The 25737-nt window shown below is 54.0% G+C and overlaps 3 protein-coding genes across 3 annotated transcripts in view; 2 read left to right on the top strand and 1 right to left on the bottom strand.

The window, feature by feature from the left end:
• Window positions 1–978, top strand: part of ATF6 (activating transcription factor 6) — a 31897-nt gene extending 30919 nt beyond the window's left edge. The window contains exon 16 of the mRNA XM_049776475.1: window positions 1–978. This exon is cut by the window's left edge and continues 450 nt beyond it. The gene's annotated coding sequence lies outside the window, so the exon portion shown is untranslated.
• Window positions 979–3843: 2865 nt separating this feature from the next.
• OLFML2B (olfactomedin like 2B) lies at window positions 3844–24526 on the bottom strand. The gene is given in 16 exon segments (XM_049777613.1): window positions 3844–4454; window positions 4934–5110; window positions 5345–5701; window positions 6050–6283; window positions 7046–7089; window positions 8842–8960; window positions 10315–10340; window positions 10343–10376; window positions 10378–10422; window positions 11111–11227; window positions 11229–11294; window positions 11296–11369; window positions 12368–12510; window positions 12628–12879; window positions 24093–24271; window positions 24377–24526. Coding segments are annotated over 16 exon segments (2628 nt in total).
• Window positions 24437–25737, top strand: part of NOS1AP (nitric oxide synthase 1 adaptor protein) — a 38993-nt gene continuing 37692 nt past the window's right edge. The window contains exon 1 of the mRNA XM_049776502.1: window positions 24437–24629. Within this exon, the coding sequence (XP_049632459.1) occupies window positions 24525–24629 (105 nt within the window). The 5' untranslated portion in view covers window positions 24437–24524. The remainder of the gene's footprint in view (window positions 24630–25737) is intronic.

The raw sequence follows: 25737 nt of genomic DNA, 5'->3' as shown, positions 1-25737 counted from the left end.
GATGGGAACCCTTCTGCCCTGCCCCTCACCACACATACACACATGTGCATACACATACACACACCGAATGTGCCATGATTGGGAGGTCATTGAGATCCAAGAGATAAGGAAGATTGTGAGAGTTGGTGGTGGTGGCACAAATTGGGGGCCCAGTGCTGTTGTATGTCTTCCCGCTGGCCCCTGAGGGTTTTGTGGGATCATCAGGGAACTGTGTTCTCCAGGACACACAGGGCGTCTCCCGAAGCTCCTCTTTCAGGCTAGCTCCAGCCCTGGGCAAGGTGGGCAGTGCCTTGCTGATAAACTGAGTAATTTGGGGGGTGAGTTTTCTTTGGGAGGGGCAGCTCACAGGAGTTAAGGGGGGCATGATGGGGAAATGTATATGACTTAATTTATTGTTTGGGTAGAATTTTTCCAATTTAAGGACAAACAAGTCGGAGGAAGGGCCTTTAGCAGGGGTCTGGGAGTGAATTGGGCCAGTATAGGGAGCTTCAGAGAGCATTTCCCGGTAATCCTAGAATCATGGGGAACTCTAGCCCCAAGCCTGGCAGGACAGAGCTGTGTAAGTACTTCTTAGAGATAGCAGGGGATCCTGGGGTGCTGCCAGGTGACCCCCAACACCAGTGCAGTGCCCGATGCCCGTCTCCTGCTGCCTTGCCTACCAGCCACCAGGAACCGTTAAGCCCTTGAAGAGGAGCTTCTAGAACCTTATAGCACCTTGTAGTTCTTTGCCAGGAGGAGCTGCTCCATCGACACAGGCTGGGGGTGCCTTCACTGCTCCTTTCCACTGCCGACCTGAGTCATACTGGGCATGGCTCCACCTTCAAAGAGAGAGGAGGCAACTTTCTTCTGCAAGGGCTGTGCCGAGCCATCACTTGTCAGCCTCTGCCTGAGCCTTTGGGGGCGCCTGTGGGTTCTACTGTCAGCTGGAGTGGGGTTGTGCTGGGCCTCTGTGGAACCCACATAAAGTCTTCAAAGTGCCCGATTGTGCTATCGATGAAGGTGGGGGGCGGCGTGGGGCCTCTCTCTGTGAACCCTGTCCTGACTCCCCAGACTTCCCTGCGCTGTGTCCAGGTGCTCAGATGGTTTCATCCTCACCCACACACACCCATCACCCCTTGGCAACCCTCAGAGCAGAGTAAGTGTGGGCAGGGACAAGCACCTAAAAACGGGTTAACAGACCTTCCTGGGGGGCGGAGAGATAGCACAGCAGTAGGGAGTTTGCAAGGCAAACTGTTGACCCAGGACTGACGTGGTTTAAATCGAGGCATCCCATACGGTCCCCCGCCCCTCCTGAGCCTGCAGGGAGTGATTTTTGAGCACAGAGTTAGGAGTAAGCCCTGAGCACCACTAGGTGTGCCCCCCCAAAAGACCTTTTCCAACATCCCAGTACATCTCCCCTGAGACAGCTGTGTGGGGCCTATTGAGGGCTGCACCCTTGTTCACTGAGGAATGGGACCTTGCCGTTGGTGACATAGGACAGATGAGTCTTGAGGGGCTTTTGGGGAGTGACTGGATCCTGCCTGCCCCATTCCTGGATGAAGTGACAGAGATGAAAACTCTGTTCTGCATCCTGGGCATTGGCAGAGAGGTCAACACTCCCCTAGATGGGGCTGGAGAGATAGCATGGAGGTAGGGTGTTTGCCTTACATGCAAAAGGACTGGTTTGAATCCCAGCATCCCATATGGTCCCCTGAGCCTGCCAGGAGCGATTTCTGAGCATAGAGCCAGTAGTCACCCCTGAGCGCTGCCAGGTGTGACCTAAAAACCAAAATTTCCCCCAAAAAAACCACTCCCCTAGAAAGAGAGGTGTCTCAGTGTTCTGTGCTCAGTTGTCTTGGCCCCTTTGAGCATCTGTGTGTCCCTGCACCCTCCAGACCATGAGCCTGGCCCTGCCCCTTGAGCCCCCTGGATGGCCTCTCAAGAATGACCCTTGGTGGACCTGTGAGGGCCCTTTATTGAAGAGGTGCCATTCGGGGTGACATGGCTGCTTGGGGGGGGGTTGTTACTGTTGCCAGGGGGACCTGATGTCAGTGTCCAATTAGTTCAAACATCTTGGGGACCCCCGTCTGCCCAGGGCACAAAGGAAGCCTAGTGACACTGTCCTGCCAGTGGCCTGGGGGGGTGTAGAGAGGACACCATCAAGGACCTATGCAGCCCGGGGGGGGGGGGGGCCATCTTTGGCTGTCCGTCCCAGTGCCCTCATGTGCCATGTCCTGGACTCTCCAGGGCTTCTGGGTCTGGCCAGCTTGACACAAGGATGAGAAACACCCCATCTGCAGCCCCTGTCTCCGCCCCAAGCCCTGGCTCTGTGCCCTGTTAGCCAGGCCAACTGTTCTGTGGATAAGCCTGGAAACCACGCTCGCTGGCCTCTGTTCCCCAGAGATGGACAGTCGCGTCCAGAGTGAACGCCAAGGGTCTGACTGATCCAGGCAGCTGGGGGTGTCCTGAGGGGGGGGGCTCTCCCGCTACGAACATTCCGGCAGAAACTCAGGCCATATTCTTGTTGCAGCATCTTTGCCAGGAAGATGCAAAACAAGAGCCAACTGCTCCCCCCCAACAGAGCATAGAGCATGTATCAGGACGGGAACTAAGGGAAAAGAACACCCATTTCTGAACTATGGGGGGGGGGGCGCCCAGGGAGGTGGCCCAATGGTGAGCGCAGGTCTAAGTTCATGGCAGCCCATGCGGAAGGATGCCATGTTCCAGAAACATTCCAGCCCTCGGGCTTGGCTCACCTCTACCAGATGCAGCCGTGCAACCTGGCTGCCAGCCACTGGTCGGTCAGACCTTGGGCAAACATGGCCGTGGGGCTCCCAAGACACACGCAGACACGGGGGGCCTGACCCATTCCTTCACCGGAGCCTGCCTCTGCCTGAGGTCTGTCCTTGTAGGCATCTCCCTGGTCATTGTAGAGCCAGGCCAGCTCTCTGGTGAGTTCAGACACCAGATTGGAGTAGGAATGGGGCGGCGGCAGCAGCAGGGCCTGAACCCCTGTGGGCCTCCAGGTGAAGCTTCGGGAAGACCGCTGGGAGAGGTCACCTCCATGTCAGTTCTCTGTTGGCTACAGACCTATCACCTTCCTCTGATGCAACAATGGGTGATGGGATTGTGGGTGAGTGGTGGGTGTGTGTGTGTGTGTGTGTGTGTGTGTGTGTGTGTGTGAGTGGGTGAATGGAGATATGAATAGGTAAGTGGATGGATGAATGAATGAAAGGGTATGCAGGCATGGTAATCTACAAAAATAGATTCTCTTCCGGGCACCCTGGTGGCCTATCAGAGCAAACAAAATTGCACGTGAAATGGATTTTAAAATTCTTTGGATTTTTATAAACTTTTTTTTCCTTGATTTAAAACTTCTCCAATACATACATTTCCTCGCCCCCTTAGCACGTCCCTTTCCTCCCACCTCCAGTAGTACCGACTGGGGTTGAGGAGCCAGGGCAGGAGGGGGTGCAGAAGGCTAGCGTCTGCGAGCCCCGGAGTCCATGGGCACGAGGCAGAGACAGTGGTGGTAAGACCAACACATCCACGCTGGATCGATCCACGACCCATGGGCACCGACGGACCCCATAGTCGTTTCACCCAAGAAGAGTGGAGCGAAGGGGGCTGGTGACCGCTATGTGTGATCATGCGTACATATGAAACGTATGTCGCCATTAGGCAGGCACAAGCATGCGTATGCATGTAACAACCCAGGCACGTTAACGCACGTACACGCCTTACACAGGCATGAACATGTATCTAGGTAGCCCTTGGGCAAGGACGCATGTCACCCTTCCACACGCATGCCCCGTCACATACCCGCAGCGCCGTTGCGCGCATGCATGCGCGCAACCGCGGCGCTCAGTAGGCGAAGACCACTTGGTAGGTGAGCTGGTGGCCGTTGTCCCAGGCGTAGAGCAGCCGGTCGCGCGGGTTGTAGCCCACGTGCGCGGTGGCGGCGAAGCGGTTCTCGAAGGGCAGGCGCGGCGCCACCTGCGTGCCCGTGTGCGTGTCGAAGGCGTAGGCCACGGCGGCGCGGCGGCGCCGGGCGCTGTCCACGGCGTACAGGACCCCGCACACCACGAAGCAGCTGCCGAAGCGCCCGCGCCTCAGCCCGGTGCGCCACGTGGCGTCGCGGCGCGCGCTCAGGTCGGCGGCGCTGAGGCGGCTGAGCACCATGGCGTCGTCGTCCAGCGCCGGGTACAGCAGCCACAGGCCCGCCTCGTCCACGGCCAGGTGCACGTCCGACGGCCCGCGCCAGCGCCCGGGCGCCGCGTCCGCGGCCCGCTCCCGCTCCCGCTCCTCGAGCGCCGCGTCGTGCAGCAGCGCCCAGGCCGCCACGCTGCGCCGCCGCAGGTCGAACTTGAGGATGGTGCGCGAGAAGGCGCGGCGGTAGAAGAAGGCGCCGCCCAGCACCGCGTGGCCCGTGCCCGCCCAGCTGTACGGCAGCTTGTACGAGTTGCTCCAGCGGCCTGCGTCGGGGACACGAGCTGTGTCGGGACGGGAGCCCGGGGCTGCTGCTTGGGCTCCCTCTCGGTGGTTCTCGGGGCTCAGTGCTCCGGGCTCACTCCCAGTGGTGCTCAGAGGCCATCCCTGGCTCTGTGCTACGGCTCACTCCCAGTGGAGTTCAGGGGTCACCCCCCGTGGCTACTTGCGGCCCGCTCACGATGGGGTGCTCCGGGGGGATTCCTGGATCTGCACTCAGGAATCGCATCCGGCTCTGTGCTCAGGCTCATTCCCAGCAGTAATCAGAGCTCACTCCTAGCGGTGCTCAGGGGGCCTTAGGGAGTGCCGGGAACTGGACCTGGGTCTGCTGCATGCAAAGCTAGCATCTTCCCCGACCCACCTCCTGTTAGCGAGGTCCTAGTGTGCCCAGCTTGCTTTCTCCTTCCCAAGCATCCAGGGATTCAGGGTGCTCCTGCCCCACGCACAGGAGGGAGGGGGTACTTACCCTGCTTGAAGCTCTCGAGGTTCCGGAACTCTATCAGCGTGTTGCCATAGTGGTAGTTGGCGACGTAGATGTGATCATCCTGTGCCAGAGGGTCCTTCATCCATGCGCCCTCGCTGCGCCCGTAGGTGTTCTGGAGGACAGGCTCGGTGATGGAGGACAGCGTGTCTTCGCATTTCCCTGGTGGAGAGGACAAAGATGACCACCTCAGCTCAGCTCCAGGGCTGAAGTGCAAGGGTGACCGCCCCCTCAGCCCAGCTCTGGGGCTATGTTGATCAATCAAGCACACACACACACACACCCTCTCCCCACCTGTCGTGTCGGGACCATTCAGGCCCTCTCCCAGACCGGGTCCAACCCTGCCCACTTCCGTGGACTATGATAGGGACCTCCAGGCAAAGAGGAGGCACTCACCTATGGTCGGAATGTCCTCCGGGCTCAGCGAGGGGCTGACAGGCACTGTGCCCCACCCAGCCGTGGCCTCAGTCCCTGCCACTTCTGTGTGCGTGGCTTCAGCCACCGTGGGCAGCGGTGCCCCTGAGGTGGAAAGTGGTGAAGTGACCGTGGGGGGCGTGTCTAGCTCCCCCACGGCTAGGGGTGGTGTTGACCCTTGTTCAGCAGAGGCTGGGCTCATGGGGTCGGGGACGCCCGGACTGGAGGGCCATGCGGGGGACAGGAGATCCAGGTCAGCTCCAGCGACGCTTCCCTGTCTCAGCAGCTGCTCCGCACTCAGCAGGTACCCTTCGTGATCCCCGCTGAAAAACTCATCTTCTGGGGGGCAGAAAAGGGGCACATTGAGTTCGGGGAGGAGACACTACGGTCTTCTTCCTGATATTTCTGTTTGCTTTTAGTTTTTTTGTTTGTTGGTTTTGGGGTCACACCTGGAGATGCTCAGGGGTTACTCCTGGCTCTGTGCTCAGGGATCACTCCTGGTAATGCTCAGAGGACCATATAGGATGCCAGAAATTGAACCTCGGTTGGCTGCATGCAAGACAAATGCTTTCCCCGCTGTATTCTCACTCTGGCCCCTTCATTCCTGATTTGGATTTGGTATCTGTCTGGGGCTGACCAGAGAGACCGTGGCCTGTGTGTCATTGTGCCCATGTGTCCCCCACTCACGCAGCTCCTCAATGTCATTCTCGTCTTCTTCCTCATCAGGCACCTGTGCCTTGTAGTAGGTGAAGCCCCGGATGATGGTGGGCCTGGAGACCAGCTGGGCCCTGGGCTTTGCAGGCTGGTGTGGAAGCTGTGGGGGCCGTGCCAGGGGCTGAGTGTCCAGGAGCTCTACTGTGTTGACCTGCAGTGACAAGAATTTCTTCCTGCAGAAACTTCAGAACCCTCCCGAGGCTGACCCTGCTTCTGCACCCACCAAAGATCACACCGCACCCCTATCACAGATGAGGAAACTGGGGCATGGAGCAGTGGGCACGAACAGATATGATGGGGGACACCCAAACGTCCTCCCCCACTCCATGTTTGACTTCTGGGGGGCTCTGAGCTCCGGGATCAGCATTTGTACAAATGTGCAGGGAGACGTGGGGTGCATGCCAGGTGGAAGCAGGTTACAGGCTCTCCTGGACACCCTCAGCTGCATCCCAAGTAGGTCCATGCTTGGGGCTGGGAAAAGAGCCCCGAAGGCTGGAGCTTTGTGTGCATGAGACCCCGGGTTTGATCCCCAGCACCATGTGTGTCCCCGTGTTTGGAGCTGGGAATAGCCATAGAGCTCAGCCAAGGGCAGCCTTCAACATCAAAAGACTCCCTGCCTGCCGTGCTACCTCCCTACTCTTTGTTCAGTGTCCACCCTCAGAGCCCTGGAAGATTCTGGTGAAACCCACTCGCTTCTCAGGGCCTGGCTGAAGTCCCAGCTGCCACCCAGGCCTCACAAGGAAAACAGTCCTGGTCAGCTCACCCTGCCGGGATGATCTTTCCTTCCTAACCACCACTTGGTGGTTTGCTTGGCCGACTTCCCAAGGCTCTGCCTGCCTCGGCCCCTGCCCCCCAGTTTCCTGAGAACGGAAAACTGCCTCTGGGACACGGGACCCACATTCCGGCCTGTGGCTATGCTTTTCCCCAGATGTTGGTGGGGAAGAGCTTTTTCCTTCCAAGCCAGCGAACAAGCAAGGGCTGACTCAGCGAGGAGGCGGCTTCTACAGTCTGGCCTGGAATGTGGATGCAAGGGCTGGAGCTGGGCAGCTCGTTTGTGGCCATGAAGGCACTAAAGATGGACATGTTGAGGATGTCTAGGGCTGCCCACTTCCAGAGCTTCTGTTCAGGGAGGGCCAACGTCCTCTGGTTCTTGGTGTAGCATCTCCAGCCTTGCACCTCTCTTTGGGCATTTCTCTCTGGATATCTGTGGGCTCCATGAGAAATTGGGGGGGGGGGGGCAGAGACCACTCATTTGATCCCACTGGACCTGACATTTTTGGGGGAGTTGGGCCGCACCTGGCAGCATCACTCGTGTTCCTCCTGGCTCTGTGCTAAGATTTACTCCTGGCAGGTTTATGGACCATATAAGATGCCAAAGACTAAATCTGGGTTGGCTGCATGAAAGGCAAATGCCCTACCTGAGTGCTATTGATAGCTCTGCCCTCCCCCCAACTTTTTTAAAAATAATTTTTAAATTTAATTTCTGTGAGATACACAAAGTTGTTCATGATTGACTTTCATTCATATAATTTTTTGTTTGGTTTTTTGGTTTTTGGGTCACACCTGGCAGTGCTCAGGGGTTACTCCTGACTCTATGCTCAGAAATTGCTCCTGGCAGGCTCAGGGGACCATATAGGATGCCAGGATTCAAACCGCCGTCCTTCTGCATGCAAGGCAAATGCTTTACCTCCATGCTATCTCTCCAGCCCCTCATTCATATGATTTTATTTTGGTTTTTGGGTCACACTCAGGAGTTACTCCTGTCAGGCTCAGAGGAACCTTATGGAATGCCAGAATTCGAACCAGGGTCTATCCTGTATTGGCTGCGTGCAAAGCAAATGCCTTACCGCTGTGCTGTCGCTCCGGCCCCTAAGTCATATATTTGAACATCTTCATTAATGCACATTTCCTGCCATTAGTGTCCCCAGTTTTTCCTTTTCCCCAACCTTAGCCTGCCTCTGTGGCAGACATCTCCCCTTAGACACAAAGGTTTGCAGTCCTATTACTGATGGGGAATCGTGTGTATCACATTCCCTCATGTCAGTGCCTGGTTCTCATCTAGGGTGCCCATGTCCCATCCATGGTCACTGTCATAGTGAGTCATGTGATTCTTCGTGGTTCTTCTCATGGCCTTTAACACCACACTGGGAGTCCGAGAGATAGCATAGCAAGTAGAATGCTTGCCTTGCACATGGCTGGCCAGGATTCAATCCCATCATCCTGTATGGTCCCGGATCCCACCAGGAACGACCCCTGAGCATAGAGCCAGGAGTCAGCCCTGACCGCTGCTGGGTGTAGCTCTTCCAAAAACTTAAAAACCACCTACAGGGACTGGAGAGAGATTGCAGGGGCAGGGCTCTAACCTTGCATGTACCCAACCCAATTTGAGCCCTGGCATCCATGGGGTCCCCTGAGCACAGAGCCGGGAGTAAGCCCTGAGCACTGTCGGGTGTGGCACGAAACCAAACCAAAATCCTGTTCCTGCCCTGCCCTGGTCCTGAGTGATTTTCTCTGACAGTAAGGTCTGAGTACTGTGATATGAGTCCTGGCACATAAGCATCCCCTGCTAGCTTTCTGAGCTGGGCCTAAGATCCCTGAAGACAGGAACCTCCCACCCCAGCCACCTGCACCCTCATTCCTCCTCTTCTGGCTTCAGTCAAATTCCCATGCAGCAGTGGAGTTCAGGGTGCAGGGCCCCCCAGTTCTACCTTGGTGTGCACATAGGCGGCTGCGTCCCCTCTGCATGTTGTGAGCGCAAGCTGTGCTGGCTGTCCGGTTTCTCTCTGCAGCACCCCTGCTGGCTCCTCTCTCTCACCTCGGAGCGAATCTCCTCAATGTGTTCTTTGATCTCCTCATTTTCCTGAGTGAGGTTTCTAGAAACTTCCTGGGGACAGGAAGAAGAGGGTCATTCCTGTCTGTCCAGAGGGCAAAGGGCAGGCGAGGCGTGGGGGTGCAGGGAGCCCAGCCTGGCAGCTCCCCAAACCTCGCCCCTGACAAACCTCTGGGGGGCCCTGATAGGAGTGGGGGGCCTGGGTCCCAGCCAGACACAAAAGGACAGATTTGCCCCTAGGTGAACCCTGCATGGGAGCTAGCTAGGATATCAGACCCCCAGGGCTGGGCAGGGGTAGGGAGCTCCCCATCTGGAGCATTCAGAGTTTGAACATGAGATCAGCTGAGTGCAGACAAGGCATTCCCATGTGCACACACAAGGTGCATGCACACACACAGTATAATCCTGACAGGAATTGACTGCTCACATGGCATATTGCTTGCACGTATGCATATTATATGTGGTACACACTTGCATATGCTCACACAGCACAGGTGCCCACGTGCCCACGTGCCCACACTCAAATCTGTGTGTCTCTAAGCTCACAGACATCCAGAGCTCTCCCCACAGAGCTTCTGGGCCGTGGTAATTCCTCGATGTCCGTGTCTGTGTCTGGTCACTTCCCATCAAGGCCAGCGAGAGTTGAAGGCAGTGTCGGCGGGCAGGGCCAGGCTAGGCAGGGGTCAGGGAGCAGGGCAGGGCCAGCTCGGCTCCTCTGTTTCATCTGCAAATGCACTTTGCAGGCCTCCTGGCCTCCGGACTGCGCTGGCCCACAGGACTGGCCAAGCCCACCCCCGTGACCCCCCCCCCCCTGACTGTGCTAACCCCCCTCGGCAGCCCTGGGGCAGAGGCCCAGAGTGGAATTTCACATTGGTGCCCCCTGAGGAGCCCTTTTGGACAGGGCAAGTACTTTTCCCATCCTCCCAGTGAGCAGAATTGACAGCCTGAGCCAGGGAGACAGTGGGGGCCGGAGGGGGCCTTGCCGAGTCTCCCCATGGGCTGACCTCATGCCTGTACCACATGGGACCTTCCCCAACCCCAGCATTCCTGGTTGGGACCTCCCAGCAATAATTGCTGGGTTCTTGGGAGCCCCCACAGAAGGGCCTGATGGTGGAGGATGCTCAGGGTTACCCCAGACTTTTTTTTTTAGTGTGTCCCCAGGCTTACTGCGGGGCCCGTTTCTTGGAGCATGGTGGTACTTGTGGCCCAGTCAGTTCAGACAATCTAGAGGAGTCGTTCTGGTCTGGCTGGCTCCCTCAACTCCTGGGGACACCAGCAGTGAGCCTGGCGCCCCCAACTCTTATCAGTGGCCAACTGGCACTTGTGCCGTGCCAAGGCTGGAACAGTAAGGTCGGAGCTGGCCACCCGGGAGGAGGGCTGTGTCCCCTTTCCCCAGCCCACTCCTCACCTCCTCCAGCCTGTCCACACGCCCCCCAGCTTAGTGGTGACTGAGTGCAGCTTCAGGAGGTCCCAGGCCGTACAGGGCACCCTCCAGCATGTCCAGAACTGAGGAGAGCTGAGGGGTAGGGGCTATCTTAGATCACAGACCACAATCCAGAAAGCCTCAGTATCACAGCCCACAACCCCAAGGATCAACAGGCCCCCCTTTACTAAGAACCTGAGCATGAGTAGACATGTCTGCATGTCTGTGCATATGAGCACATAATGTGCTGTATGTGTCTGAGTCTATCAGTTGAGTGCATGAGTGGTATGTCTCTATATCTCTGTGTATGCCGTGTGTGTGTGTGTGTGTGTGTGTGTGTGTGTGTGTGTGTGTGTGTGTAAGGCTGTCCTGTGTATTTTTTTCTTTTGGGGGGGCACACCCGGCAGTGCTTGGGTTACTCCTGGATCTATGCTCTGCGCTCAGAAGACCATATGGGATGCTGGGAATCGAATCCCGGGTCCATCCCCAGGTCCGCAGTGTGCAAGGCAAAATGCCCTACTGTTTTTGTGTTTGTGTGCTGTGCACCTGTGTCTGTTGAGTGTGTGCTCATGCCGTGTGATCTGCCCCTACTATGAGCACATGGAGGGATGTCCCCAAGATCACGAGGTCAAGGTGCCAACCCTGCGGTTCTGCCTCCAGGTTTGCAGAGTGGCCCCTCCCTGTCTCCCAGCCCTAGGCCAAGTGGCCCAGCCCCCCACCCTTGCTCCCGGCTGGGTGAGGTGGGTCAGGGTCCAAGCAGCACAGGGTGGACAGACCTCACCTTCAGGTCACGGCCCTCAGCTTCCCGAAGTTTCTGTAGCCGGAAGTCACCCTCACAGGGATTTAGAGCGGATGGGGTGCCACACAGGAAACACTTGCAGCCAGGCCCCGAGGTAACTGGTTTCCACAGTGTAGGTGTCGTGGGGTCCGGGAGTCCCCGTGTCCACCCTGCGGCAGGCATCACGGTCCTAGCGGCCTCACCACGCATTTGCAGCTACAGCCAGCACCCTCGGACACAGCCTTCACCTTGTCGTAGTCCCCTAGTTAGCTGGGTGGGTGAGGACGAAGGTGACCCGGGGCCCAAGGGGACCCCCCCAGGAAACACCTAAACAAACCCCTCAGTTGTGGAAGGGGCCACCAGGAAGGCGTCTGTTCCTGGGAGAAGATCTGAAGATGTGGTGAGGAGCACATCTATCCTGGACACCCCAACACCCCATTTTCTCCCATCTGCGCTGGGAGGTTCTATCAGGTTGCGAGAGACAGGCAGGTGCTGGACAGCTCGGCAGGTCCACCCCAATCTCCAAGTAGGGACCCCCTGCACTTGGGCTCAAGAACCAAGTTGAGGGGCCGGAGAGATAGCATGGAGGTAAAGTGTTTGCCTTGCATGCAGAAGTTTAATGGTTCTAATCCCGGCATCCCATATGGTCCCCCGAGCCTGCCAGGAGAGGATTTCTGACCGTAGAAAGAGCAGGAGGAACCCCTGAGCACTGCCGGGTGTGACCCAAAAACCAAAAACAAACAAACAAAAAAAGAAACCAAGTTGAGCCAGAGTGTGCAGTTGGGAGGGGCTTCACTGCACGTGCAGACGTAGTTTTGATCCCTGGCATCCCGTAGGGTTCCCTGAATCCAGAGCCAGGATTGTTTCCTGAATCCAGAGCCATGATTGATCCCTGAATGCAGGAGCCCCCTAGGGATGTGAGCCCTGAGCACCGCCCAGGAGTGGCTCAAAAAAACCAAAATAAACATAAAACCCCATTTGGGGGAACCAGGCAGTGTCCTTGACCCCTTTGCTTCAGCCCTAAGTGCCCGAAGCCTCCTTGGCCCTTAATGCAAACATTTTGACATTTGCCAAAGCTGAACGTGTCCCACTGCACGCCTCCAACAGTCTGCCAGAGAGGCGCCCCCAAGACCTGGGGGTCCCGGCTATTCCCGGGTCTTCGCTGTACCCACCCGCCGCGCCTGGGGCGGCTCCCACTTCTGCAGGTCGCTGCATCTCGGAAAATCGGGGTATGGGTAGAACTGGCAGGGCTCCCCCTACCTGGGACAGGGACGTTCTCTTGGTTGTCAGCCTCGTTCTGCAAAGTGTCCTCCTCTCCCGGGGGCTCCGTGGGGGAGCTGCCCGGCGCCCCCAGCCAAGTGGCCCAGCCCCAGAGCGCAACAGACACAGCAGCAGCAAGCCGCCTGGCATGAGGGAGGCAGACATGGGGGGACCCTCAGGAGAGACGGCGTGCTGAGCTCGGCGGGCAGGACCGAGGTCCGCGGGGGGTCTCTGGAATGCCCCCTAAGGCCTAGTCATGCTGGGGGGCCTGGGGGCCCGCGGGGCCGAAGCCTGGGGCGGGCAGCGGCGGGGCTGTGATGGGGCGGAAGCCCCTGCATTGTGCCTGTGCCGTGCGTGGAGGGGCGGGCTGCAGGGAGCCCCGGTCGGTCCCGCCTCCTTGCCCGCCCTCAGGGGGACGCCTGGAGTCCCCCCTAGCTCCAGCTCCTACCCGGGGTCGCACAGCAGCCGTGTGACACTCCAGCCAGGACCCGTGTCTGCTTGGGTAGACAGACCTGCAAGATAGGGGGGACAGGAATGTCTCCCCGTCACCACCTCCTGTGCACCGGGGAGAGAGACCTCAGCCTGTGAGAGATCACGGCCCTGAGTGATCATGGCACAGCGAGAGGACACTTGCCTTGTACACTACTGTCCGTCTGCCCATGTTGTTTCCCGAGATGAAAGGTTCATAAAAGGTGGCTGTAAGGAGTATCCAAGAGGGGTCCCCATCCCGCACAGTTCCCAAGCTAGGCACCCCTGGGGCGTGGGGCGCATCCCCAACCATCCACACTCCAGAACTAAACTCAAGAGTTCCAGGTCTGGCTGCAGAAGAGGGGATGTCTGCTTGCCCCATGCACGCAGTCACGGGTAGTTCGATGACAAACATCCTAAACATAGGGTCCCCAGGCACAAGGACTCCTCCCACAAGTTATTCTTGAGTGTAGAGCCAAGTGTAGTCGCCCCACCACCACCACCACGTCCAAAAACTCCTGGCGGGACTCAGAGGAGCATATAGGATGCCGGGAATCGAACCCAGGTTGGTCTTGTGCAAGCCTCCCACTGTCCTATTCTCAGCTTCCCTAGAACTGGGGGGCCACGCCCAGCAATGTACAGGGCTTCTGACTACACTCAGTAATCACTCCTGGTGGGTTTGGGGACCCCGTGGAATGCCAGGGATCAATCCCAAGTCAGCCATGTCCAAGGTGAACACCCTCTCCGTTGTGCTATCATTCTGGCCCTAAGAGTTGTTCTTGAGTCCAGAGCCAGGAGTAACCCCTGAGCATTGCCGGATATACTGGAAAAACAAACAAAAACCTTAGTTCTAGGGGTCTGAATGTGTGTCTACGACTCTGTCTCCCATCTGCACACACAATTCCTGTGTGTCCTGTTCTCTTTGGGAGGAAGTGGGGGAGCCTCTGTGAAACCAAGTGTGGACCCATGATTTTCATCATTATCATTGACTTAAACCTCACCAGTCACTTGAGCCGGACCCTCAATTTCCCAGTTTCCTAGTTTCTTCTGCAGCTCGGGTCAACCACACTTAACCCAAGGTTTCTAGGAAAGGGTGTTTTTCTTCTTGAATAAAAGGAGACAATCAGGTGAGAGCAACTACCTAGTGCTGAGCCTCCTCTGACTTCTGGTCTTGAATGGTAGGTAGTCTTGATGCCTGGAGCTATACCAGTATTTTTGTGACCACATTTTGCTTCCCACTGGAAGGGAAATAGATCTCTTTTGTTTGTTTGTTTGTTTGTTTGTTTGTTTTGGGTCACACCCAGCAGTGCTCAGGGGTTACTCCAGGCACTATGCTCAGAAATCACTCCTGGCAGGCTCGGGGGACCATATGGGATGCCGGGATTCGAACCACTGACCTTCTGCATTACCTCTATGCTATCTCTCCGGCCCAATAGATCTTTTCTAACTTTCTAATACTCAGTTTTGAGGTTGTTGTTGTTGTTGTTTTTTTCCTAACACAACCCTTAGGTCCTGCACATACTAGGGTAGGAGTCATTTCCTATGCCCTGACAAGCCTGTTCGTTTCAACCTAACTACTGCTGCAACTTCGTGCCTTATTCATAAAGCCACACAGGCTCCTCACGCAGGCCCTTTTTCCCTTTTCAAAGGGCTGTGTTGTCTGAGTAGATGTCAAAGACATATTGAAACCATTTTCTTCTCTCCTCTGGGTGCGTTATTTTATTAAAGTGGATGACATTTCCTACACTCAGATTCACATTGATTTTTTAAATTTGTGTGTGTGTGTGAGTGTTATGTGTGTGTGTGTGATGTTGTGTGTATGTGTGTGTTGTGTGTGTGTGTGTGCGTGCGCTGGTTTCCAGCATTGTTTCAGACAGAAGCCTGGAACTTTCCATTTCGTTGGCCGCCTGCTAGGAAGAGGGTTTGGGCCTCTCTGCCCCATTGAATTTTCCTGCTCTCGTTCTCTGCCTAGTTGGGGCTCATTCCCAGATGCGGACGTTTCAGTCTTGATTCATACCAGGATTCGAAATGGTCCCGAACTCTCAGGCAGGGAGGCGCCCTTAGTCCTTGCCCGGCCGGCCTGTCTTCAATATCCTCCTGGCTGTGGACAAGACCATCTGGCGCCCAGCTGACCAGCTGCCTCCTGGCTCTGCCTGGGAATGCCAGGCAGGCACTATCAGGCTGGGCACAGGAGACGACTGGAGGTGCCCAACTAAGGGTGTCGGGTAGACCAGCCCTGCTGGAGGATCCGAGAACAGGGCCAAAGGCTTGAGCTCTCCAACTCCCTGCCAGTCCTTGCTCTGTCCCATTGCCCTGGAGCCTGGCCAGACTATCTCCAGGCTGGGCATTCACGGCTGTCTGTGGGACTGTCTGGGAGGACCTCTCCGTGCTGAGGTGGGGGATGAGCTTTTGTGCTGCCCTAGAGGAAGGTGAGGGTCTCCCTCCCTCCAAGCCTTTGCAGGGGGAGAGGGGCTGGGAAGAGTTTCTAATGTGAGAAAACAGGCTTCGTGGGTGAGACCTGGGTATCATTTCGGCACCCCACGGTCCCTTGAGCACAGATGGGAGTGACACCAGAACACGACAAAGTGAGGGTTTGAACCTGTGAAGGCAAAGGGCCCCTGAGGGAGGTTTTGGGGGTTGCGAGACTCAGCATTCAGGGCTGGGGCTGGTGTGAGGTTTGCAGGCTAGGATAAGAGTGACCCCTGGTGTTGCTTGTTGTTCTGCAGCCAGAATCCCGGCTGTACCCAATATGATTAAGTTAGTGGAGGAAGGGGGCCGGAGAGAGATAGCATGGAGGTAAGGCGTTTGCCTTTCATGCAGGAGGTCATCGGTTCGAATCCCGGCGCCCCATATGGTCCCCTGTGCCTGCCAGGAGCAATTTCTGAGCATGGAGCCAGGAAAAACCCCTGAGCACTGCCGGGTGTGACCCCAAAAACCACAAAAAAAAAAAAAAAAAAAAAAAAAAAGTTAGTGGAGGAAAAAATCATTAAAAAAAAAAAGAGAAAAAAAACTGGGTTAGGAGATAAATCGTGAGCCTCATAAGATATATGTTGGCAGCTGGAGCGATATAGCACAGCAATAGTACGTTTGCCTTGCATGCAACTGACCGGGGACTGACCTGGGTTCGGTTCCTGGCATCCCATATGGTCCCCCGAGCCATTTCTGAGAGCAGAGCCAGGAGTAACCTGGGTTACAAAATATTATGTTGTATTTTATTTATTACTTATTTTTAGTTTGTTTTTGGGCCACACCTGGGATACTCAAGGTCTATTCCTGACCCTGCACCCAGGAATTACTCCTGGCAGTGCTTAGGGGACCCTGTGGGATGCTGGGGATTGAACCTGAGTTGTCCTCATGTTAAGGAATATACCTTCCCTACTGTACTATTGCTCCAACACCATTATTGTTGAACTTTAAAGTCCTTCCTTTAAATATAAGAAAATAGGGACTGGAGCAATAGCACAGTGGTAGGGCATTTTTCTTGCATGTTGCCAACCCAGAATGGACCCAGTTCAATGCCCAGCATCCCATATTGCCCCCCCCCAATCCTGCCAGGAGTGATTTCTGAGTGCAGAGTGAAGCAGGGGAGTAACCCTCCAAGTGCCACTGGATGTGGTCCCCCAAGGCCCCCCATGCAAATAAATACATAGCTAATCTTTTGTTTTGGGGTCACACCCACTGGTGCTCAGGGGTTACTCCCTGACTCTGTGCTCAGAAATCACTCCTGCATGCCCACAGAGATTGGCGGCACGTCACAAAGAATGGCAATAAGCAGTGCTGGCGGGGATGTGGAGAGAAAGGTACTCTTATTCATTGCTGGTAGGAATGCCGTCTAGTCCAACCTTTATGAAAAGTGATATGGAGATTCCTCCCAAAAACCTGGAAATTGAGCTTCCATACGATCCAGCTATACCACTCCTAGGGATATACCCTAGGAACATAAAAATACAATACAAAAATCCCTTCTCACACCTATATTCGTTGCAGCGCTATTTACAATAGCCAGACTCTGGAAACAACCAAGATGCCCTTTCAACAGATGAATGGCTAAAGAAACTGTTGGTACATATACACCAATGGACTATTATGCAGCCGTCAGGAGAGATGAAGTCATGAAAATTTCCTATACATGATTGTACATGGAATCTATTATGCTGAGTAAAATAAGTCAGAGGGAGAGAGACACAGAATAGTCTCACTCATCTATGGGTTTTAAGAAAAATAAAAGACATTTTTTGCCAGTAAGTCTCAGAGAAAAAACAAGACTGAAAATGCTCTAGATCCTAGTTTGGGGTGAATGCATGTGCGTGCTCTGAACATTCTATGCAATGAAATAGTTTGGTGGCAGTATTCATCCAATTTTATACCAACCTGTCTGCAAAATCCTGACTCTGCTTCTCTTTTTCTGGAAACTGACACAGACCCCATCATCCTCCATTCTTAGCTTAAGACAAACTCAGTTTTGGGCTCCATGGCTTATATTTCTACCAGTAGTGCAATCTTTTTTTTCTCTCTTTACCCCCACATCAGGAAGTTTATGATTTTTTAGGACTAGAATCTTTTGCCATCTTAACAGAATTCGCTTCGCTTTATGACTGTTGGTCCTGTGAACCACCAGAATCACCAAACTCAAATCTCATCAAAGTAGTGCAAGGACAGATGCATTGGTCTCTCAAAAAAAAAGAAAAGAAAAGGAAAAAGAAAGAAATCAAAAGGAAGGAAGGAAGGAAGAGAAAGAAAGAAAGAAGAAGAAAGAAGAAAGAAAGAAAGAAAATGAAGAAGAAGAAAGATAGAAAGAAAGTAAGAAAGAAAGAAAGAAGGAAGGAAGGAAGAAAGAAAGAAAGAAAGAAAGAAAGAAAAAAGAAAGAAAGAAAGAAAAAAAGAAAGAAAGAAAGAAAAAAAAAAAAAAAAAGAAGAAAGAAAGAAAAGAAAGAAAGAAAGAAAAAGAAGAAAGAAAGAAAAAAAGAAACAAAGAAAGAAAGAAAGAGAAAGAAAGAAGAAAAAAGAAAGAAAGAAAGAAAAGAAAGAGAAAGAAAGAAAGAGAAGAAAGAAAGAAAGAAAGAAAGAAGAAAGAAAGAAAGAAAGAAAGAGAAGAAAGAAAGAAAAAAAAAGAAAGAAAGAAAAAGAAAGAAAGAAAGAAAGAAAAAGGGCCCGGAGAGATAGCACAGTGGCGTTTGCCTTGCAAGCAGCCGATCCAGGACCAAAGGTGGTTGGTTTGAATCCCGGTGTCCCATATGGTCCCCGTGCCTGCCAGGAGCTATTTCTGAGCAGACAGCCAGGAGTAACCCCTGAGCACCGCCGGGTGTGGCCCCCCAAAAAAAAGAAAAAAGAAAGAAAGAAAAAGAAAGAATCATTCCTGGCAGGCACAGGGGACCTATGCGATGTCAGATATTGAACCACTGTCTGTCCTGGGTCAAGGCAAACGCCCTACTGCTGTGCTATATCTCGGCAATACATAGCTACATTTTTTTTTTTTTTTTTTTTTTTTTTTTTTTGGTTTTTGGGTCACACCCAGCAGCATTCGGGTTACTCCCTGGCTCTATGCTCAGAAATCGCTCCTAGCAGGCTCGGGGGACCATATGAGATGCGGAATTCAAACACACTGTCTTTCTGCGTCTATAGCAAAATGCTCTACTCCATGCTATCTCTCTAACCCCAAATAGCTAATTTTTGTTTTGTCTTTTTGTGTGTGTGTGTGTGTGTTTGGGTCATACCCGGCAATGCTCAGGGGAAACTCCTGGCTCCAAGCTCAGAAATTGCTCCTGGCAGGCACGGGAAACCATATGGGAAGCCGGATTCGAACCTATGACCTTCTGCATGAAAGGCAAACGCCTTACCTCATGCTATCTCTCCGGCTCCAACATAGCTAATTTTTATAAGAATAAAAAAAAAAAAGAAAATGAAAAGTGGGGGGCAGAGCTATAGCACTGCCCTGCACATGGCCGGCCCAGGTTTGATCCCCCGCATCCCATAGGGCCCCCTGACTCCTCCAGGAGTGATTCCTGAACACAGAGCCAGGAGTAACTCCAGAGCACTGCCGGGTGTGGCCCCCAAAATGTGGGGGGTACCAAGCAGATGTGGGGCGGGTGTCAAGTGTGTGCAGTACCTAGTGTGCCCGCGATGAGGGCGCCCAAAGACAGCCCTCACAGCCTGGAAGGGACAAAAGCAAAGGCGTTGGGGCAATGAGATGAGAAGAGGTCCCATCCCCCTGCCAACCTCTTAGCCCTGCTGTGTTCTTGTGGCTCACAGGCAGATTGCCTTGCTACAGGGTGTTCACAAAGCGCGTGCATGTTGTGGTTCAGGGAGTCAGTCTGGCTACTTTATAAGTCAGCAGCTTCTGAACCTGGTGAGGATGGAGCACTGAGTACTCACCCCAAAGTGCTTACAAGGGCCTGGGGTTCTGTTGTCTGACATGCTCCTCTATAAGGGTTCTTTTTGCACAGGAAACCTCTCAGTGACCACCCCCACTGCCCTTTGCAGGGTTACAGCCAGAGAGTGGAAACAGACACCTAGCGCTGTGGTCTCTTCGAAGCGGTGCCAGGCTAGCATCCACCCCAGGGGATTGTGTTCGCCCACCTAAAAACTTGGCCCTCTTCAAAGTTCTGTGTGACCCCCTCAGGCAGTGTCAGAGAATGTGCGAGCATGGAGGGATTCTACTGGCTGGGACCCCACCCATCTGCATTCACTCAGGGTCTCCACTGCTGCAGCGCCCAGCTTCCTTCCCTGAGAGGGCACCCTTAGGACTTGGATTCTATGATTCTGACTGAATTTGGTAGAGCTGCAGGTGGGGCTGGATCAAGGATCTGGACCCTTCAGCAGTGTTGCAGGAAACGAGGGGTTGGGTTTGTTGGGGGTGGTCAGGATTAGGTTTCTGAGATTCTGAGTAGATCCTGGGGGAGTTACAAGACTGAATGTCCTCTTTACTAGTTACACAGAAATGCTGGAGTAGGCCTTCTCTGGGTGCTGGCCCAGGTGGCCAGAGAAAGGTAGGGTGCCAGGTGGACTCTATAGGGGCTCCCAGGCTTCCCCTCCTTCCTACACTAGGGGGGAAGGCACTGGGGAGGAGGGCGGGCAGATGTCTGTTCTCTTACCGAATCCTTTTTGGTTCTGGAGGCTAGCTCTTGCCAGGCATGGGGTCTTAGGGGAGGCCCCAGGCTGTAGGCCTTCTCCCTAGCTTGCAGGGTGCTGGGAGGCTTGGCAGGCACCCAGCCATCCCCCTCTTTCCTCCCTGGAATCCAGGCACTTCCCCTGGGTGCCCGGCCCAGGTGGCCAGAAAGGTGGGTGCCAGGTGGACTCTATAGGAGCCCCCAGGCTTTTCCTCCTCCCTATACTAGGGAGGGCAAAGGGGAAGAGGGTGGGTAGATGTTGTGCTGGGTTGCATTGGGCAGTCACTGGCAATTTTTTCTCATTGGTCTCCATTTTCAAAACCGAGCAGGGGCACTTGTTCTAGTGTCCACATAGGTACCAATCATGCCATGTGGCATTGTTCTTCCTTTACATGGCATATTAAAATTGGAAAATACTATACATACAAACACATTCTTATCTAATAGATGTGAACACCAAAATCTTGTAATGTAGCTGGGACCTTACACCCTGAACCATTGTCATAAAGACCTGGCTCAGGCCTCAAAAGAAAGGGCATTGTCCATTCACCCCAAACCAGGGATGTCATTTACAAAACAACAAGGTTGTGTTACAACATCACCTGAAAGCAATCCTCTACCAGGAAGACCCTACCACTGTTCTGGCATAAACCTACTCAACAGAGACTTCCCTTAACACAGAAGATACAACAAGGACCTGCTTTTAAGACAGGGCTCTCTGCATCATCCTCTAATTGTGAGGTGAAACTAAAGGACACTCCACATTATCCTGACTTACGATGTAGGTTAATGGACAGTTTCCAGGATCTTTAACTACAGAAACCTGACACCAACAACAGTGACTGTGTGAAAAATAAAAGTGTATTGGCACTACAGATAATGACTTGGATTGGACAACCTAGTATGCTGGAGCCTAGAGTTGGGTCTTTATGCCAGGAAAACTTCAGGGGTAAGGTCTCCTTGTCTCCTTGTATTTAGGCCAAGGCTTTTCCTTTCCATGTAACTATATTTTGCTGGGTCTATGCAAACAACCAATTGCACTTAACACTGTCTTTGCTGTGCTCCTTTGACTCATCCTTATAGTCTTTCTATCTTTTTTTAATAACTTTGCCTTTGAGGTTAAATTGATATGCATGTGCATGGAACTATAAAAAATTTGTTCTTCTTGAAATAATGTATTATGATCAATGTGTCAACAATACTATGCCTTCAATGTTAAAAAAAAGTTACATTGGGGCCGGGCGGAGTTGTGCTGGCGCTGGAGGTAAGGTGCCTGCCTTGCCTGCGCTAGCCTAGGACGGACCGCGGTTTCGATCCCCGGGTCCCATATGGTCCCCCAAGAAGCCAGGAGCAACTTCTGAGTGCATAGCCAGGAGTAACCCCTGAGCGTCACAGGGTGTGGCCAAAAACAAACAAAAACAAATAAAAAAAAAAATGTTACATAAAATTTGTGGCTCTTAGATTGCTTTGTGTGCTGCTAAGAAATGTTATAATGTGCTATGATCTGGGGACTTGAGGAACAAAGTAATTGTTGCATGTGCTGTTGTTTTATTTTTCTAATGTTTTTATTTGGCTGAAAGTTCAAAATTAGGTGTCAGCAAGGGGTTTTCTTTTGAGAATTCTGTTTTTATGGGTGATTGTCTTCTCACTGTAACTTCACCTTGTCTCTTTCTTTGCATCTTTGTCTTCATAAAATAAGAAAAAAAAAAAAAAAAAAAGAAATGCCTGAAGTAATCCAGAGCCACCCCTTGCCAACCCATTCCAACAGCGTGGGGCCCTACAATACATCCACTGTTCCCTGGGCAGGGGGTGCTCTAGGACTGTAAGTGAGTTCAAGCCCAGGAAGCCAGCCAAGGAGGCAGAAGGGGTGCCCTGATCCTTCCAGTACACACACAGCTGAACTTTGCTTTTCCTCCCTAGCGTGTTGATTTCTCCCAGGCAAGAGACGACGGGGTGAGCTTTCTTTTCTGCACAGGACAAAGCAGCTTAAAGGCCTTTGCGCTGGGAAGGTAGCAGGGGGAGAAATACTGCACCAAGAAATGAATGCATGTCCAGGATTTTTTTCTCTCAAGCTCGGGTTTCTCTATCTCAAGAATGTTGGGTTTAGTAGGAGGTCAAGACGGCCAGGCTGGATCTGACTTTTAGCAGCTGCTCAGAGGAAGTTTAAATGGAGATTGAGGAGGTCCAGGTTTTGGGAGGAAGAGTTGGGGGGGGGGGCACAGAATTTGGCTAGGGAAAAACTCACATACTCTGAGTCGACTGATGGGGTAAGACTCAAATCAACCCCAAGGAAGACCCCAGAGCCACTTCATGACAGTCCTGTCACCTCCTTCTGTGGAGTGTGTGTCCTGGCAAGAGAAGGCTTGCTAGGGTGCTTACTACAGTATAAGGGGTACCTTTTTTTTTGTTTGTTTTTGGGTCACACCCTGCAGCACTTGGGGATAACTCCTGGCAGGCTCAGGAGACTTTATGAGGTGCTGGAATTGAATACCTTCTCTGCTATGCTCCCTACTCTAGCTTCTCAGAACATTCTTTCTTTGGGACAAATACCCCCCAAGTCATTGCTTTTTTACCAGACCCAGTGCTCATGGGAAAGTGGCTTTCTGCCTCTAAGTTTGATTCTATTTTGGTTTTCTGTTGTTGTTGTTGTTGTTGTTGTTGTTCACACCTGGTGATACTCCCTGGCTCTGTGCTCATGGGATCACTCCTGGTGGAGCTCAGGGACCCTATGGGCTCAACCTGGGTTGACTGTGTGCAAGGCAAGCACCCCTCACCATCTGTGCTATCACTCTGGCCCAAGCACTGCATATTTGATATTGACGTGGGATCCAAATGCCATTAGGCACCAGCGAGCAACAAAGTGAGTGTATGAGGATAAGGAACAGGCCCCAAGAAAAGATTGTTTACTTTCAGGCCTCAAGGATGGTTTAAGCATACACTTTGCTTATATGAGCCTTCAGCAGTGCCTCCCCTTTCTGGGGAGGGAAAAAAAAGGGAAGAAAATCAAATCTGATTCCTCCACAGATTTGGCAAAGGCAGCAGGCGAAATTTGATTTCATTTAAATTTTACACAAACAAGATTGAAATCGCTGCTGAAAAAAACAAGCCAGGGAAGGAGTTTTGTGGCCCCATTGTATGGTGAGGAGAGGCCTAGTCTGCTGGCAGCCCACATTATTTTTGGTGAAGTCCAGCTGAGAATCAACTTTTCCTTTCTGGAAAAGGAAACTTTTCCATTCAGTGAAACCACCCAGGATGGGCTCCAGAGACCCCAGCAAGCTCCAGTGCCAGGTTCTTGCTCAGGGACTACAGTGATAGCACAGTGGAGAGAGTGCTTGTCTTGCTTGTGGCTGACCTGTGTTCTAATCTCCGGCATCCCACAGGGTCCCCAAACTCCACCAGGAATGATTCCTGAGTGCAGAGCCAGGAGGAACCCTGAGCACCTTCTGGGTGTGTTCCCCCCAAATTAATTCATAGAGGACTAAAGATGATAGATAGCACAGTGGTGAGAATGTTTGCCTTTCATGAACCGACCTGGGTTCTATTCCTGGTACCCCAGAGGGTCTCCTGAATCTGCCAGGGTGATTTCTGAGCGCAGTGCCAGGAGTCAACCTTGAGCGCTGCTGGGTGTGGCCCCCCCCAAACAAAAACAAACAAACAAACAAACAAAACCACAGAAGTTTTTGGATCCCTGCACCCTTTCCCGCCTGGCTCTGATCTGACTCCCTGAGAGGGCGAAATTTTGGTCACATTATTTGGTCCAAAGTCTCTCATCCTCCTGGGAAACAAAAACCCCAAAAAGCCAGACAACCTAGGTTCCGCCCCAAAATCCCAGCAACCCCCACCCACCCTAAGCGAGCCAGATATTCCAGGAGTGGCTATAACTGCTGCTGTTAAAACACGAGCACTCGATCGGCTCGGGGTAAGGCTGCAAAGGACAAGCCAGGACGCATAGGGCCTGAGGGACGGGGGGACACGGAGGCCCCAAGTCCAGCCTGGTGCGCCGGGGACCTTTCACCTGAGTGCAGGGAGGGGCTGACCGCTGCGGGCGCTCAGAGGGCGTGGCCTATAGGGGGCTGTATGCCCGATAATCTGGGCGGGGGTTTGCCTATCTGGAGTGATGTTTTGGGGTCGTGGCTGGTCTCTGGACCCACGCTCCGGAGCGTGGCTTATTTATGTGAGGTGTGTCCGGGGGCGTGGTCTTAACGTGCCAAAACCGGGGCTCTACAGCGGGCCAGGGGGCGTGGCATGGGGCGTGGCCTGCGTTCGAGGGGCGTGTCCTGCGCGCGGGGCAGGAGGAGCCAGGCCCGGCGCCCCGCCCCTTGGGAGGAGCCTGCGGGAGGATCGTTGCGGGAGGAGTGATCGCGGCGGCCGCTCCGGCGTCTCCGTGACAGGCCCTCGCGCCGCCCGCCGCCGCCGCCACCACCACCACCACCACCACCACCACCACCACCACCGCTTCCTCGTCCGCCGGGGCCCGCCCGGCCTCGCCCGCCGCACGCCTCCGCAGGCCCCGCTCCCGGTCACCCCGCGCCCGCCCCCCGCCCCCGCCCCCGCACCTCGGACCGCCGGCCCCGCGGGGCACCATGCCCAGCAAGACCAAGTACAACCGGGTGGACGACGGGCACGACCTGCGGATCCCGCTGCACAACGACGACGCCTTCCAGCACGGCATCTGCTTCGAGGCCAAGGTGCGGGTGGGTGTGGGGTGCGGGGTGCAGGGGGGGGGGCAAGGGCTGCGGCCTCCAAGGGGAGCGGGACTCTGCCCTGCGTGCCCAGAACTCCGCAGGCCACAGCCCAAAGCTGCCCAGCAGCCCCGCAAAGTTTAAAAGCTCAGGGTCTCTCCCTAAGACTCCCCCACTGACGATCCATCTACTGATAAGCACGCTGACCCCCACCCCCCCAGGTCCCTCTCAGGAGGTGAGAATCAGATGAGCGAACCCCCTGGAGCCTGAAACCCTGAAGGTGTTTCTGGGGTCCCCAACTGGGAGTGGGGGCTCCTCTAAGTCCTAGGGACCCCCTTTCAAGGGTCTGAGTCACTTTTCTACTTTGGCGAGCGTTTGCTGGCGTTTCTGGGGCCTGGTGTCTCCTGTCAGAGCCTTGGGGACAGCAAGAAGATCAGGGAGACCCGGGCCCCCTTGCAGGGCATGGGTGGCCCTTCCCAGAGGAAACTTCTGGTATCGTGGGGTATTGGGGGCTCCGGCTTTATAACCCCTTGGGTCCAACTGGACCCCTCTCTGTGGCAGGCCCTGCAGAATGTATGTTTCTTTCTCTGGCACAAGGAAGTCCAGGTATCTGGAATTTGGAGTGTCTTTCTCTATCTTGGGCTGTCCTACCGGTTTCAGAGGCCATACACCATGGGGAGAAATCGGCCTCCCCTCCCCGCTCCCTCCAGCAGAAGGGTGTTACAGGGACTCTAACCTGGCTCTGGAGAACATGAGAGCCCACGAGTTGGCCTTCCCAAAGGTGCCCCCCATGCATTTTGGGGGCTAGTGGAAACTGGGTGCCCCCTCACAGTGGCCATGGAGCCCTTGGTGGAACAGGGGGCTGAGGAGCTGGGTAGGCATTATCCCCTATTCCTCACCTTCACAGCCAAGCTCCTACTTGAATCTTGGAGCCCACAATGCTGGGTCTGAGCAGAGGGTGGGTTTCAGGGCATCATTTCAATCCCCTCCTGTTGTTGGGGGTCAGGGACAGTGGAATCACTAAAATGGTTGTTTCTCTGACCTCCTTGGGCTTCTTCCTGGACAGACATGTCACCATCATGTTGGTGGGGTCTCGTTTGCTGAAGCACCAGAG

This window comes from Suncus etruscus, chromosome 7 (genome assembly GCF_024139225.1).
Source record: "Suncus etruscus isolate mSunEtr1 chromosome 7, mSunEtr1.pri.cur, whole genome shotgun sequence".
Classification (NCBI taxonomy): domain Eukaryota; kingdom Metazoa; phylum Chordata; class Mammalia; order Eulipotyphla; family Soricidae; genus Suncus; species Suncus etruscus.
The sequence above is the reverse complement of the archived record's forward strand: the minus strand, read 5'-3'. Positions and strand labels throughout refer to the sequence as shown.